The sequence below is a fragment of the Aythya ferina genome, assembly GCF_964211825.1.
Source record: "Aythya ferina genome assembly, chromosome: 2".
Taxonomy (NCBI): Eukaryota; Metazoa; Chordata; class Aves; order Anseriformes; family Anatidae; genus Aythya; species Aythya ferina.
In genome coordinates, this window is record NC_140297.1 from 96860309 (window position 1) to 96877516 (window position 17208).

General features: G+C 38.3%; 1 protein-coding gene across 1 annotated transcript in view; it reads right to left on the bottom strand.

Annotated features, from left to right (window-relative positions):
- The window catches only part of LOC311431287 (dynein axonemal heavy chain 5-like), a 142916-nt gene that overhangs the window by 1890 nt on the left and 123818 nt on the right, over positions 1 to 17208 (bottom strand). The window contains exons 71-73 of the mRNA XM_084508638.1: positions 13150 to 13282; positions 5335 to 5543; positions 209 to 430 (exon numbers count right to left, since the gene is read on the bottom strand). Coding sequence (XP_084364764.1) covers positions 209 to 430; positions 5335 to 5543; positions 13150 to 13282 — 564 coding nt within the window. The remainder of the gene's footprint in view (positions 1 to 208; positions 431 to 5334; positions 5544 to 13149; positions 13283 to 17208) is intronic.

Here is a 17208-nt window from a genome sequence, read left to right on the forward strand (position 1 = left end):
TACAGCACATCCTAAGCTCATCTTCTGACATAAGCTTTTTCATCTGGTCTGGTGGATACACGCCCTTGTCCTCTTCCCAGTCCTGTGATTATTTTATCCCTCTTAAAACATGCTGTGAAAACAGTGCTGCAGGCACTCCAAATACTTTCTGGTGTTCTCCAAGCACACCATGTTACACCCCAGTCAGTGATGCTCAATCAGTCCTTACCTTTGGTGCAGACTCAACCAGTTTACTGTTTCTGCGGTCCCAACCTGCACCTTCAAGGAAAAGGCCGTATATATAAACCCCACCGATGTCAGCAGGAGGCGGGCCAGCAACATCTTCTTTCATCATCTTGGTCACTTCATTGTGTAAAACAACACTGTCGAGTGCCCATCCTTTTGCTAAATTCATGCGAGTTGTCTCTTGCCTCATAGCAGTTAGGAATCCCTGAGGAGATTGAATATGACACAGAGGCTCTGAAAAAGCTTGAACATACCCATTTCCAACTTTTTTTTTCCCGACATAACAGTGACACCAGCAGCATAAAACCTCTTCCCACTGAATCTCATCTACATACAAAACTAAATTCAGTAGTGTAAATCCAGTGCTTTCTCACACTGTTGCAGTACCTACCAGGCATTTGTATATACTTGCTATGCATGTGTTGGTGTGATGAAACCACCAAAGTGGCTTATTTAACATTGGAAGCTGCAAGTATAACTCACACTTCGCTTCACCCACCGACTTTACAACAAGGCAGATGGAGAGAGGTTTACACAGCTGGCAGATAAGTGTGGTTTGTGAGGTTCTAAATACAGGTAATTGCTAAACCACAAACAATGCTGGTATTTCATGTGCTATATTACTCACCTTTTCTTATACCAACATTGTAAAAATGCTTTTCAGTCAACAAATCCTAAAGCATTTTACAGTAGACAAAGGAAGTACAAACTGGAATCATGTAATTAACTGCTGAAATGCCTCTGTCACTAGGACGAAACATAGCTGCTGCTTAGTGCAAAGCTGTGATATAGGAAAATAGCATACTATTGGAGACACCAGCAAAATAAACTCACAACGTTTCAGCAACACAGAATGAAACTCATTCTCTGTTCTGCACAGTTACAGTCTCAGGATATGGTTACAAGCTATGACAAGGCAAGCCGGGCTGAAGATGCCAGTTAGCTTTTCCATTATAACCGTCCATATGCACACACATTGCAGTACATGGGAAATACATTAGTCCTAAGAGACAGGAGGACAGACTACTTTGTACTTCTAGTGGGCACGTTGTGGCTGTACACCTTACTTTACCTTGTGGAAACCCATTAGAGCAGCCATGAGACGTGTGAATAAAACACAGAAATTGAAGATGCAAGAAGGATTTATTGAGAAGGATGACAAGGGAGAAAGAAGTTTCAGGATAGATTTCAGAGCAGGGGAAGAAGGTGGGAGAATACACAGACACGTGGGGAAAACAAAAGGGAGAGGGGCAATTACAGAGATAAGTATACCAGGAAAGAAATTGCAGCAATGAGTGAATTGTTTAAAATGTTTATTTTTTCATATATTCATCCATAGTAATGGAGGCTGCTCCATTGAGCTACCGTCAGAGTTAAAGGAAAGGAAAAGGCACATGGAAAAGCAGTAGTATCTTGGCTTACTGAGTGCCAGGGGCAGTGTCTGGCTGCTGGGACTGGAGTGATTGCTGCCGCCACTAAGCACTTCTCAGCGACACAATATCCTTCAAGTTATGAGCACATGAGATGACATTCACGAGCTCAGATGATTCAGTTAAATGACATTGGTGGCTTCTCGTTAATACCATTCCAGGGACCCCAGGACAAGTATTGCAAAGAGGTTCTGTGATAGCAAAGATAATTGTAATTGCATTTGAAGTCGTTGAGAACGTTGGTAGGTAGCTAAGGGAGACAGGATTAAAGGCCAAGTTCTTCTATCATAAAGGCCATTAAATGAAAGCAAAATCCTTGGAGTTAATTTGTGGAATTTTAATTTGTGGAAACATGTTAGTATCAGTAGTTTAAAATACACAGTGTTCACTGCCAGAAGACCCCAGTGGGCTACCAGACACCAGATAAACTGAAAAATTAGAGAGAGAAAAAGAGCCTGAAGAGCACAGGACAGAGCAATGACTGTATTCAGGGAATCAGTTCAAAGGCTCTGTGGAAATACGGGTATAAAAGTAAGCTCAGAGCTGTGAGTTGTCCTTAGGGATAAGATTTAGACCGCAGACTGTTCTTGCAGAGATAGCAGAGCCTATATGCTGTCTGCAATGGGACTTTGTAACATTTATCTGCTCATTAGAATGAATCCTAGACCCTGTTAAGGACTACAGCTGGGAGCTGGAGGCCCAGCTGGGTATCCCACAGCAGGCAATGGCACAATCGACAGCAAGAAAGGATCAAGGGCCTTGAGGTACGGCTGTATAGCTCTCCCCAAAACCCTCCCTCTACCAGGCTCATAAATGACCATTTGCCATGATACTTGTTTTGATTTCTAGTATCCTTGCCCTGTTTTGTTTGTTGTTGTTTCTTTGGTTTTGTTTGCTTATATGTTTTTTGAGTCGGGGTGGTTAAGATTTCATAAACGGGGATAATTATTTCTTGTTTTCCTCACCTGCCTTTTCCAAAACATCTCCCCGGCTTGCTCACTGAAGGCTGCTAAAACTTTGCTCCTTTGCCTTCTAATAAACCATGCAAACTAACTCTGAACCTACTAGAATCAGGCATCCATGGAAGCTATGACAAGAAATATGGAAATCAATTAAATCTGTTGTTTTCACAATCATATTCCCTCCTTTACCTTGCATCTGAGGCCCCTTGTTTTTCACTTATTTTTCGTTTCCTACAGTGAGCAAACAGTGAGCAGGCTTACTATGGAATTAAGTGGGCTCTGAGGAATGGAGGCATTGAACTTCACATTCTTAACAGTATTCACATTGCTTTGGCATCTAAGGCTCTCAGAAATGGGCTGGGGGTCCCTTACGCTGAGTACTCCACAAGCAGAAGGACCGTTCTGCCTTGCTGGGCTTAAAACCCACAGATAGGACAAGTGACAGCAACGGGATACAGAGATGCAAACAAAGATAAATCAGGATCAGCACAACGTGAAAATTGGGAGGTAGAAATGAGACATGCATCATGCTATGATTTTAGGGGGAAAATCCGGTAACATCAGATTAACTGCCAGGAGGGAAGAGAATTTGTGGCACTCTTCATTTCACTCACCCCAGTCATCTTGGCCCAATGCAGACACACGCAGGGAATCAGGTTTCTTTTATGCAGAAGCCTGAGCCTGCTCTCATTTGTATCACTATAAATAAAAATTAACTTCTGTGAAATCACTGAATTTATCCCAGTATATAACCACTCCAAGAGAAAGCAAAGTCAGGTACTATATTTTTTTTATTGCAAGAATGCTTCACTTTCCCAGTGGTATAAATCTACGTTATTGTCTTCTGTCATCCATGGCATTTATCCATTGACTATAAAGCAAGCAGTGAGATCTATGCAAGTAGGCAAATTACAAATTATTTAGGAGCTGCATTTCCTCTCACAAATGAAAGGAGTTTCTCTGACAGCTTCTCTGCTACAACAAACAAGCCATTAGACCCACAGAACTAACACTTCATCACCTCAACTTGCTTGAGAAGATGGAAATCAATTTTCTTAGCATACGAAATAATGGTTATAAACACAGCAATATAATTATTAACAAAAATGATATTTAACTAAATAGAAAATGAGTCTTTGTTCAGACAAGTTTCTTGTAGAATAAGCCATTCCCACAGCCTGGGTTACATAAAATGGAGACTATAAAAATAACCAACTGATTATTAAATTTGTGCTTGTCAGCACAAATTGATGTTTAAATCAGGTAAGCACATCTGCTTCTGGATTTTTTTTTCTCTGCTCATTATATGTTTAGGAACTTTTAGAACTATGTGTCATGGAGTGTTTAATTTTGGTATTTCTAGAGGCTCTCTGACTTACTATGGTCTATTAAATCATGACTTGTTTGGGGCCATTTTACTCTGATTATTTGGCAGCTTTTTTGAGGAATGCAGATGCACGGATCCAAAAAATAATAATAATAAATGCAAGATGCCTAATTTAGGCTGGCAAAATTTCAGAACTGACACAACCCCAAAGAGAAAAAAATAAAATGAAATAACCAGTTAAAATGACCAGTACAAAATCTGTGTCAGCTCTTCCTCATCTCTAGTGCAAAATCAAACACCAACAAAACCCAGAGTCTACTAGGGTTCCATCCAGCCTGACCATTGCAAGAGCTCCTTAGGAATATTTTAGTGTCGTTAACAAATCAAGTACAGAAGCGTAATCATTTTATTACACCTACTTCTAGTCTCTTTCATATTTTTGCTTGGGAACCCTTTGCTCAGGGATTTTATGAGCACACTTCTGTGCTATAAAGCTGTATGGGCAGACAGCTGACAGACAGGCTAGATGATAGATGAGTATTTCCCAGCAATAGCGCTAGAGAATATTTGCCATGGTTGCTTTCTCTCTTCTAGGCAGCTGTTTCAGCTAGCTTTTGCATTGCTAACAAGTACTGAGATTAAAATACATCTTTAAAATAGCTCTTTGCTAAGGCTCCACAGAAACCTGTTGGCTGGATGCTCTCACAATGACTCACTTCCACAATTCACAGTTCCCACAAACATCTGTGAATCATAAAAAGCTTTAACTAATGTGGATATCTGTACAAGGGATCTATGCACCACGTAGATATGTATGCTTTACCTCTTTTAACTCTGTTCTCAGGTGTTTCCTTTTCTGTGTTTCATTCTGTGTCGATTTTTAATTTCATTTTACAGTGCAGAGCAAGGGCTGTATTTTTTATATGTCTCTCCAGACGAAGTCTGGCACTGTTCTGGGATGGTATAAATAACAAGCCTTCCATTTCAAGGAACTGATTTGCAAGGGTTGAGAGTAAAGTCCAAATGTCTTTTTCCTATGTCAAAGTTTTCAAGCTTACCTTGTTTTGTACTTTAAGGGGTTTTCACGCAAAGAATGAAAAACAAATGGAGCAGGGGAAAAAATGAGAAAAATGTGGAAATGAGGAAAATGTGGAAATGTGCAAAGATGTTTTCACCCCATTCCCATTCTATAATCAAAGCAACCATAAGATGCATTCCATTAATTCAGTAACATAATTTTTTGTCTAGCAAAAATTTCTTCACTAGATTTTGAAGTTAATTTAACTGATATCTATGCTAAAAAAATTGCACCTAGTATAGTCCTGATCGTGCTAGCTTGAAGGTGTAATTTAACTGTTACACAGTAGTTAGATCAACCTGGCAGACTTACCTGTGGATTAAAGAATCCTGTCATCCAGAACTGATTTGGTCGGCCATCCAGCAGCCAGCTGCTGAACTGCTGGTTTCTTTCAAGAAGCTCAGTGAACCAAAATCCTAAAGTAGTAGACTCCCAGGAAATCCTAAACCACAGTTTTGGAATTCTAGCATCATACATATTATCTAATGCATCTCGCAGTTCTTCGGACATAATTATGGTTCCTGGAAGATAAGTAAAATATTCAGAATGAACTTTTCCCTAGCTCACAAAGGCAATTAAAATTTCCAATGACATTCTGAGTCTAATAAACCCTCTTTTGTTGTCCCTTAATTGCACACCTGTTGCACTGAAATCTTATCAGTTTGCAGTTAATTTGCACAAACTTATATGACTTGATTCAAACAAAATGTGGCAAGATAAAATATACTTCTTCTGGTATTTTAATCAGAAATAAAGGGGGTTTTAGACAATTCCTTCTCCTTTACACACAATATTTATATTCATTATATTGGCAACGCATTCAGAATGTGATTAATCCTTTAAAACTTTTTAATATATTTTAATGTCTCCCAAATACATGATCAAGGATAGAGATATACCATGTAACTCACTTTCATCCTGAGCGTGTACTGACAGCGATTATATTCATGAAATTCACTGCTATTAATGATAACTTTGTACAATTCCATTATCTAGATTCCCAATAGGAAAATTCTATGCAGAATAAATCTAGAGACAAGATATATATATATATATATATTTTTTTTTTTTTTTTTTTTTGCAGTGCATGCTCATGTACTGTTGTCTCCATTAAAATATTGGCATCTATTAAGCCTATGCTTTTTCTGTGATACTTGCCCTTCCATGTGCCAGAAGTTCTTAGATCTTACCAGTCTGTACACTCAGTGGTACTAAGAGCAGGCACACAACCCATGCCTCTGGATAATTTCTATATTCCAGCTAAAATAAATTGTAGAGACTGATCTGATAGCTTCCATTTTGATTATATGTTCATGTAATACCAATGTTCAGTGCATCGTCATACACACAGAACTGCTGTAATTGCCACAAGGGTTTTTTTAAATGCCAAACAGAATCAGGTGGCTTCTACTACGGAACATGTAAAGAAAAGAGAAGTAGTCTGGGTGACTGTAAACAAGAGCTGCAGCAACCCATCTGAACACCTGTATGGAAATGATGCACATAATAAGTAAGTGTTTCAAGTCCCTTCCTTCCATTGTGTAAAAAGAATAATTTCCAGAAACCAAAACACCGGTTTTTAATTTAGATGAATGCAGTGGCTACTGTAAGCACATGTATAATACTCTGTGCAAATCTGGCACTTCTAACTACATATCAATGTCAAATAGGCTTAATTTTCTTCTAGCAGATAATCAAAATCATAGAGCCATTTAGGTTGGAAAAGACCTTCAAAATCATCAAGTCCAACAATCAACTTGACCTACTGTGTCCCATCACTAACCCATGCCCCTCAGTGCCACAAATGACCTGCTCTCATTTATGGGCATTTCTTTCTGTGCAAGAAATGCTGTGAGAAAACTACAGCACACCAAATTAAATTAATTAATTTTAAAATACTGCAGCAATACAGACTAAAGCAAACACATCAGGCCTATCCCAAAATCTCTGTAATAGCTTCATAGTCAGGTTCAGATTTGTGTTCTGGGATATATAAAAATCTTTCATAACACAATAAACAGCCTATTTGGGTATAAACGTTCTCTGACATAAAACTAAAAGCACCAGCATTTAAGGAAGAAGCCACTCTGTGTCACCTCTCCTTGGCCTACAAAAAATGTAATATAAGGTTATACACTTGATTTGCCCTCTGGAGGTATAAAAAGTAGAAAGCAATTCATGCAACGCGTGTTGGCTTCAATTTCAAAGCAGTCTTAGTGAGGGCAGAAAACAAGTAAACAGAGTCCCCCTGCTACTCCTGAAGATCATTACTATCTGAACTGGGAAAGAACCTGCGGTTCTTCTTTTCAGGCTGATGCAGCCAACTTTCTCCTGCAACGCGAGTTATGAGAGAGCCACATTTTGTTCCCTTATTCTTGCAGGCAGGCAGGAGCATTTCAAGTACGGAGATAAAACCAGTCTCTGCCCCAAAGTATGGTGAAACCTCTCAGGATAGCTGCCTGTTATGACTCAGAGCAGCTGCTGAGAACATTAAGCCAAAGAGATCTTGAGGATGAGGTATGTTCACAGCTCTGGCCTTGGCCATATAGTTGCATAAATATTCCTAGTGAGTGGGCGTCAGCTCTGGCAGTAAGCATACAGTGCTTGAATTTCAGCACTACAGCACACCGAATGACATCTGTGGGTGTTGGGATGCATTTCTGCAGCTACAATATTCTGACAAATATAAAAATAATAAAAAAATAAATAATTGTCAGAAATGAAATTGGTAATACATGAGAAAAATAATAGTATATTTCTGGAGAATGGTGATAAATGCATTTGGAAAACAATATTTGATAAACTAAATGAGTAGTGTAACACCATGCACTCCTAACATTTAACTTGTGAGAAGATCAGAGCCCTGGTTACCATATGAAGAGAACAAATGTCCTATGAACTTAATGTGACAGGCTGGAAAGTATTATGAATCACACAGGCCAGCTGTAAATAACTTGGTTATTTTGGGTTTTTACTTTGCGGTATTCCCTTTCGTGAATGTAATAAAGCTCATCTGAAAATGACTGATGAAAGGTCGGGTCAGTTAAAGATGTTTGGGAATTTTGGTGCCTCCAAAATAATATGTATTATAACTATACTGTTCGCAGAGTACACACAGCTTTGAAATTAGGATTCCCCTTCTTCATTGCTCTAAATTTATACTGTCTCACTTCCAAACCACATCCAAATCTATCCAACTGATGTGTAGCAAATAAATCAAACAAATCTATTCAGTTCTGAGAATTTATAGTTTTTATTGATAATTAAATAGTCTGCTCTTCTAAGATGATCTGTTTTTAGGGTGACTCATTCCAAAGGTATAATGTTGTGTACGGAAAGCACCAGGAACTTTCTTATTTCATGTAGTTGCTACCACACCTACCATGAGCTGAACATGGTGGCATTTTCTCCTAAATGTGCAAAATGTGTTTCTAAGCAGTTTTCCTAGCCAGGAAGTATGCGTAACTGTTAATGAGATGTCTAGAAATAATACACCACACTTAGTAAAAGACAACAGAAGGCACTCTGGATGAGCAGTAAATAATGGATGAGAGTTGCTGAGCCAAGAGTAACTACGCCTCAGGACATGCTAGACTCGTCCCTCCCATTTCTCAGATGAATTCCCCGTTGTTACATTACATTCATGTCTTCAGTGAGTACTCTTAATCATCTTTAAATAAAATCTTCAACCAAAAGTGGAATACACAGATGATCCCTACAAACCTTCCACACACACACTGTAAGGATCAGTAAGGTAAGGGTCCAAGACCTTTCAGTCCAAAACTCAATGATTATTGTCAACAAGTAAAACAAAAATTGTATTAGTCTTAGCAGTTTTTAAACCAAAATTAGTCTAAACATAACCTCCCCATTTAAGATTCATCTTATCTTTGAGACAAGGTGATAATAATTGGGAAGAAGATGATACTCCCTCCCTTAGTGGGAGACTGTCTTTCCCATGTGCTCTAGCAAGACTAGGTTCCTGAGCTTCTGTTTCTCACCACAGATTATAATAAATAATGGCCTAATGCTCTGGGCTCTTTTGGAGTTCAGTTATACTCCCCTTGTAAGGTACAATGAATGGAAATAACTTACAGCAACATGATGAAAACACTACTATCAAAATTGCAGTATTCTGAGTTTAAAAAATAGTGAAGCTTTACTTCATTCTTCCAGGGGCCAAACATGAGTTTGTGTAGATGACCTAGGACTTCTAAGTGATTCCTATTAGGTATGTAGGACTATATGTTACCTCATGTCTACATGAAGTCCCACATGTTCCAAAATATTCTCTGATGAATGACAAAAAGGAAACACCTAAGGCCAGCACACAGGCTATCAACGCAGTACAAGGATGGTGAGGAACTAAAAGCAGATAACTATATATTTTTTAAAAAAGGTAGCAAATCAATGACTGAGATGAAATCAAGCAAATCAAGTCCTGGTTGGTAGGTTACGTATGGCATGCATTACATGCATGAAAGTATGCTAGCTTTGTAACGATGGGTGCTTTATTGTACTTTCAGTGAAAAGTTTGCTTAAGCTTGGTACGGCTTCTCCATGACAAATGCCACAGTGACTTCTGAAGTTCCTATTTCTACTGATTCCCCTTCCTTTCCTTTCTATGTTGGTCTTACGACTCCCATAGTTATTTGTTCAATGCTTGTCTTGTAAGTACAAAGTTAAATGCATGGAACAAAATTCCTGGGCCAGTACACAATGTAGAAATCACTACATACCAGTAGTCACAGAAAAGCTTGTAGAGGGGCTGCTGTATTCTCAGGAAATTTGTTAACATGAAAAGCACTCCTCTTCCTAACTCTGCAATTACTGCATAAATACAAGCAGGAGTTCTGTGACCACATGACACATGCATATATGACATGCAAGGGTAACAAATCAAAGGTTTCGTGTATGGCTTCAACTTGTCATGAGGTAGGCAGTTCTAAAGGTTTCATTTGAAAACACAAAGTTATCAGGTACCATAAACAAATGCCAAGTGGATGTAGGTTTTTGATCAAAGTAGAATCTAGATATACTCATAAATAAATGAGCTAAGCATTTACCTCTTTCACATTACAGGCTTTTAAGCAGAATACTATGTAGATAAAAAAGCAGGAAATAAAACATATTAAAAGCTGTGTTGTTTTTTTTTTTTTTTCCATCACCAAGGATTCAATATAAACATTCAGTGCTACTGCAAGCACAATCTACTGCTGAGGTTCATAGAAACCACTCATGAGGAACTAGGGGTGACTCCCACAGAATCTCTCTTGTCACTTTATTCACTGCTAGAAGAGACATTTAGGTGCCATCAAAACACTTACCACTCCTACTTCAGTGCATGGAGGAACAAGGCGACCTCCCCCACTGCAGCCTCACAAAGAGGCAGCATGCAGTTCCCCCCTACTCAAGCAAACTGCACCAGGGACTAGGAGTAACTGAATGGGTCGTTACTGTTCATTGCAGTTAAAGACACTGTCTTCATTAGTGGCAGAGGTGGTCTGAAGTGCCCACTCCCCATTAAACAGCTACGGTATTAATATTCTCTGCCAGAGGCATGTACCCTTCCACAGAAGAAAGGCAAGGCATCTACACAGGAACTGTATAACTTGTATATTGCTCTGCAAATACAGTCACCCTCTGCCAGGGGCTCAAGATCATATCCCTTTAGGATCTAGAGTTTTGGTTCAATCCCCATGTCTTACTACTCTCCAGATGAAAAGATGAGAAAACAGCTTCTTCCTCCTGTCTAAAAATATTTCTTTTTTTTTTGCAACATAGTCTCTCTTTAGGTCACTTGAGAGGACAGTCATCATTGCCGTGTTCTGATTTATGTGGAACTGTATTATACCAACTGTGAAATAAATTCTGGGCAATCAATAAGTAATTAAAACAGAACTAATGGCTGGGATATAACTGAGAGTACAAAGTGCGGCTCCAATCTAATTATTACAATTTGATCCAAACAAAAGTCTCCCTCTGGGCTGCAAAGTTTATTGGTGGAGATGCAGGCTGGGGCATGGTTGCCAACAAATATGCTGGGCACATGCTGAGCATCCTTACCCCTCCCAAATGCTGAATGCTGCTTAATCTGCCCTCCAGATAGAGGAACAAGGCTGGCTCTGCTAATTTCCTCAACATCTCTCATGTTCAGCTTCACATAGGCTGTCACTAAGGGGGGCTTTATACATGTATTATCTGAGATAAAATGCAGTGATCAAAAGCAAGATGACAAAGTCCTTCTATTCACATCCAACCTGCAGAATCAAATATTCAGAACACCTTTCACAGAGCTACTCAACAGATGAAGATAGAAGCTATAATCTAAAACACGATATTTGTTTGAAAAATTAGACTGGCTATCAGCAGTTCTGCTCAGGCCTTAACAGGTTCATGAAGCCAGAGCCAGATGCATGACAAAGACAGATGTCAAAATTCACACGACCTGTTTGAGCAGGCAGATCGGTTTATCTCATTGTAAAGAAAGAGCAGCACAAGAGACGGCTTGAGGCTCTGATTGACTAGTTTGGGGAGAAAATCTATTGTGAGAAAGCTTCGTGTTTTCCTCTTTGCCGAGGCAAGAGAACGTGTCTAAATTTTCTTTCCATCCACTAATTAACTCACTACCACACGCATCTGATGCATCATGAATCTGCCAGAAGCCATTAATTGGTATTGTTAACTATACATCCCATTTTGTTTTCAGAGCAATTTTTCACTATATTTAACTGCCATGTCCCTAAGAAAATTATTGTGTTTTAGAGGATTGCACAAAAGTTACAGCATTAACTTGATTAAGCACCTGGTAGAGGACTGTGCCCACTGTGCAACTGAATACTGAATACTAAATGCAAATAAATTATGTTACTCATCCACCCCTCCGCATAATATCGTACATTTTGAGACTTAAAATATATCTGTCATGATCAAGGAAAGATTAATTCTTTCTTGGATAGAAATCATTATTCTAATTTACTTGAAAAGGGATGCTACGCACATATACAAGGGAACTTTCCTCTCAATTTTGAATCAGAGAGCAACTGGTTCTTCTAGCTTGGAAAATGCAAGCAAGGCAGATCACAGTACTGTCATCACCCATTAGAGGAGGGACTAGTTTTCAGGCACTCTGACCTTCTCCCTGTTGGGACAGTTTGCTGTCTTTCAGGTATTTTCTGCCTTCCTGCTGGAGAATAGCAGACTTGCGTAAGATCTTAACCAGTGGAACTCTTCCTGCTTCATTTTCATTTATCGTTAATTCTTCTTAATTCAAGAAGCTTGGCTGAGCAACATTATACAATATTTCAACAGAGGAGCAGAACAAAATAGGAAGTGAAAACAAAAAGCAGGCAGTAACATCATCATTCCTTCTTTTCCCTCATTCCTTTTCTGATCAAATTTTCCATCTGTTTCTAGTCACCTTCTCTCTAGATTTGCATTAAATACATTCACCATTGCTCACTTTCAGCCAAATATGCCTGTCTCTGACAGAGAGTGTGTGCTGTTGCCTGCCTCCTGTGATGCTAAAGCAGAACCCTGTCATTCCCTTTTCACTGGCACTCCTACTCACTTCAGATTCCATTTAGAGACATCCCATTTTGTATAACCAGTTTCATGAACATTGCAAATCTCATCTTAGAGTCTTTACCACCTGGCCTGATCACCCTGTCTCTCAATTACTTAGAAGCAACACTTCTACCTTCTTCTATATCATTATGTCTCAGCTTAATTTCATAAATGACTCTGGCACATGACCTGTGGACCTAATCACACAATTCAACTCCCCTGAGCTCTGTAGTGATCCTAGAGTGAATCACAGAAGTGCAGTCATGCTGTGGAACACAGTGAACTGCAATACTGGAGCACATGCAGACAGAATAAATTAAGGTGAAATGTCCCTGGAGATGGAGTCAGGAGGCTATTAAGGTTATAATAAGCAGTAATATGACAAAGAGATGGAAAAAGAGAAAAAGGCTGGCAGGGAGAGAACGTGAAAGAGCAAAGAGGGAGAAAGAGGGAGAAAGGAAGAGAAGGAGGGGAAAACACATATTTAGTAACAGGGCACAAGTAGCCTTTATAGTAAAAGAAGGCATCTTAAATAGCGTCATTCTTCATATTGCCACTTACCATCTATAGCCAATTTGAGATCAGTCAGTGTTGTTCGAACTCTTGCTATAACATGTTGCATGCGGTCAATTTCTTGACGGAGAAATATATTCATGGGTTGAATAGCTCCCATCTTTTGAAGTTGGGCTTTCACCTAAACAAGAATAATGAAAATACATACTACTGTGCAGTAATTTTTGAAAGTAAAAGGTTGTTTTTTCAATTGTATCCCACCATTCTCGAAAAAAAATGAACTTTTATGCAACAGATGGCCAGGCAAGTCTTGGGCCAGCTGTAAGGTTTAGCACAATGTAACTCATCAGCTCACCGAAAAGAGCTGCTCCATCTTTCTAAGGAAGGAAAGTTCCCTCTTTTGGAAGGGACCAGCAGTTCTTACTGTCCCTGCTAGGCCAAAGAGTATTAGACCTTAAAAAATAATAATACTAAAAAAAAATAAAAAATCATATGTAATACAAAAGTATGTTTTATGGTAACTTCATATTTCCACATTGTGCTAAGAAAGCTTTTTCACCTCTTCTTGCCCTGCAGAGCTGAAATGATGCTACAAATGGACTTTAACTTAACAAGCAGAATGATATATAAAAAACAGGATATGTAAAAATGCTACATCCAATAGCACGTGGCTCACTCATAAGACAAGATGTCTTTAACTAGAGAGGGGAGGTTGCTAGGAATAATATGGGTGCTGCATTGTTACATCTGTATGTGTACAATTTTGTAGGTAGAATCTCCCAGATTTCTTAATTTTCAAGGACAATAGTTTCACACATACTTAACAGAGAACATTCTCAAAATGACTTAGTTGTCTATATTACTTAAAGACATGTCAACACTAACATAGCAAAAGCATCCCCTCTCTTACTTTACCATACCATGCCGATACACTATGATTCAGGTATATACAGGATGCTTCATGTTTATCAAAGATCACTGTATACATTAGCGCATGAGAGAGGATTTAGTAGTACCTGCAGAAATCATGGTGCCTACAGCTCAAACAGTACAATGTTTTTACAGAAATCTTGTCTGTAAGACTTTAGTGTTTTTCATTCCTGCTATAACACAGCTTTCAGAAAGCCAATGGCCTTCTGTCTGTACTTGCTGCCACTCAGCCCCACGCCTCATCCTTCAGACTGAAGCAACATGAACCCTGATCTTTACCATAGTCACTCCACTATTTTGCAGGTGAAGTTCTACAGGGTGACTCTGGAACCGAAAAGAGATCTCAAGCAGCAAAAATAAGATAAGAAATCCATATACTTATGTGGCCATCAAAAGATAATTGACCCATAGAATCACATTGCTAAAGTAATTTAAGAGCTTATTTTGAGCTTACTAACAAAAGATGATGAAGAAAGAGCTGGAAGGTCTATTACTTTCAAAGAACAGAACATCATTGGAATTCTACTGAAGCCAAGGAGAAACTGCAAAATTTGGCATAACAAGTGCTATTTCATGAAGGCCAGAAGTCCACCCGATTTTGCTTTGTGCTTTCCCAGATACATCATTGTATCTGGGAGCGTACAGTCATGCATCTGGGAGAAGACAGCACGCATTACTATGTATACTATACATTATATGCTCATAGGAAAACTTACTACAACATATCTTATTATTATACCAAATAGCACATCTCTGCAAGATAAATATAGTAGTTGAGTAGTTATAACTGCTAGCATAAATGAGTAAATGCTTTGACAATTTCTGTTTTGCAAGTTTTAACTTCAAGCCCAACAAATTACATTTTATTTTAACTTTATATGTTGTTCTCCTTGGGAGACAGTTATCAGCAAGGTTATTCATTATATTTTAATCACAAAGACCCATGAGTTTGCCAGACAAAATGTCTGAGAAATAGGTGCCAGCCAATTATGCTAATACTTTGCAGCCTGACAGTTCATTTTAGAGACTGAGTTAATGTGTTTCTTCCTGTAAAGGAGAAAAACTACTAAAATCACTATCATGAGATTAGACCTCAGACAATAAACTTATTTTGGGTAGTTTACACAATGAAGTATTACCATTTTTTTTCAGACAAAATTCAGGGAAAACTGCTTTCTGAAGATTTCACAGGAATTGATAATTCTCCCTCTAGCCAAAAAAAAAAAAAAAAAAAAAAAAAAGTTTGATTTTTTTTTCCAGAATACTTGCAAGACTAGTGTATGACACTAATAAGAAAGGGATTACACGAAATAGAGTTTATGCATTTTGTCCTTTTAATAAGAAATATACTTTATTCTAGTCTGCAGAGCACGTGTTCATTCTGGGCATAATGTAGAGTAAGATTTTTTTCTGTCTGAGGAAAAATTGTATGAAATATCTTGTTAAGGAAGATATTTCCCAAAATGTTGCTATTTGTGAAACTTCAAAGAGAAGATAAAATACACATTCTAAAATATTACTACAATGATTACTACTAGGTGTCAGATAGTACCTGTCTTGGAAACCTTGCTGTTAAGATTGGTTTTAAATACCAGCTATGAGGCATGATTGACTGTTTTGTATTAGAATTCTTATCAAGCAATCAGATGACTTACTGCCAGTGCTGTATTTATTATGACACAAAGAGATGGATCCTGACTGACAGGAAAAAAAAAAAAAAATCGAAGACAAAACTCACTAACTAAAATAGCCTTTCTGAGATTAATATACTAATTCCATAAAGCCCACTTACTACATCTCCTTCTCAACAGGAAAGTAGCTGTCAGCTAACATAAAACAAGGTGATTTAAAGAAAGAAGGAAATAAAATCATAATCTTAATAGCTCTGCCTGCATGATTTTGCAATGTATATTTCTACTGTATGAGACTCCTCTATACACATTTCTTATCTGTCCTCAGGTCACAACCTGCATACTGTATAGGACATTCAGCAGAAAAGCAGTTGCCAAACTCATACCATTGCAGTAACTGCATATCATTTTGAGTAAATGCTATAATTTTCATTTAGGCCCACTCACTTGCTATGCCCTTTGTCAGCAGAAATGGGAAGTAAGACATTCTGCAAGGTGGCATTTTTCTCCCCATGTCAGAGGTCTGAATAAGAAAGAAAAGCTCGGGGCATGTCCAAGCAAAGCTCTTTTCAAGTGGTGTCAAAGACCCCTTCCCTGTTGTATAGAAGGAAGCTGGCAGTGAAATATGAGGAAAATAGCTGAAGGTCTAGGGCTGGATGACCACCATATCTGATAGAGTTGGTAACTAAACCAAAGACACCTTACAAAACATCTACATTAGTATTTCACTTCAGATGAGCAATGTTTTGTACATTTTGTGGCAAAAATAGTGCACTGAAAAGTAGACTCCATGCATAGACACTGGATTCAGTTCAAATTAACTAACCCAAAAGGCATGCTTCAGTGAGTCTAACATACTCCAGCCACTAACAGGTATTCAGTCTACAGACCCAGACTAAAGTTAGACCAAAGTAAATACCCTAATAAAAAACTTAACGCAGGCCTGGGTCCTCAGATGAACTCAGATGAACTATCATACAATGATTTCTAATACTTTTTAGTCATAACCTTAGTGGAGGATAAGGCAAAATCAATACTACAAAAATATTTAAGGAACAAAACATTGCTATTTGGGTTAAAAGCCAATAAAGTGCAGGATCTTTGGAGTATCTCCATGTCTATTCCCTAACAAGCTGTTTTTCAAGCTACAAGTGTTTTCATTATAAACCTTTGCATGCGACAGGCTGACATTTACTTTTGCACCTATCCTCATTCACATGGACTGATTGGACCTAATCATTTTACCACTGATCTCTTTGTTACCTGTAAGGCAAAATCCAGAAGCAAATGTGGTTATACAAAGGTTATGCAGAACCCTCATCTTCCCTCTGCCTTTGGACAAAAAGAAAACAATTTTAGGTCAGGAAGAAGGTTTATTTTGCATTTACATCACCTGTATCAAATTGGAGTCTGCTAAAGCATGCAAAAGTGACTTGTTTATTGTCTTTTGGGTGAACATTTGGTCAGTTATTTGACTGGTGAAAGGAAGAATTACAAGAACATATCAACAAAAGAAGAAGAATGTATCATGCATATCAAAGGCTAA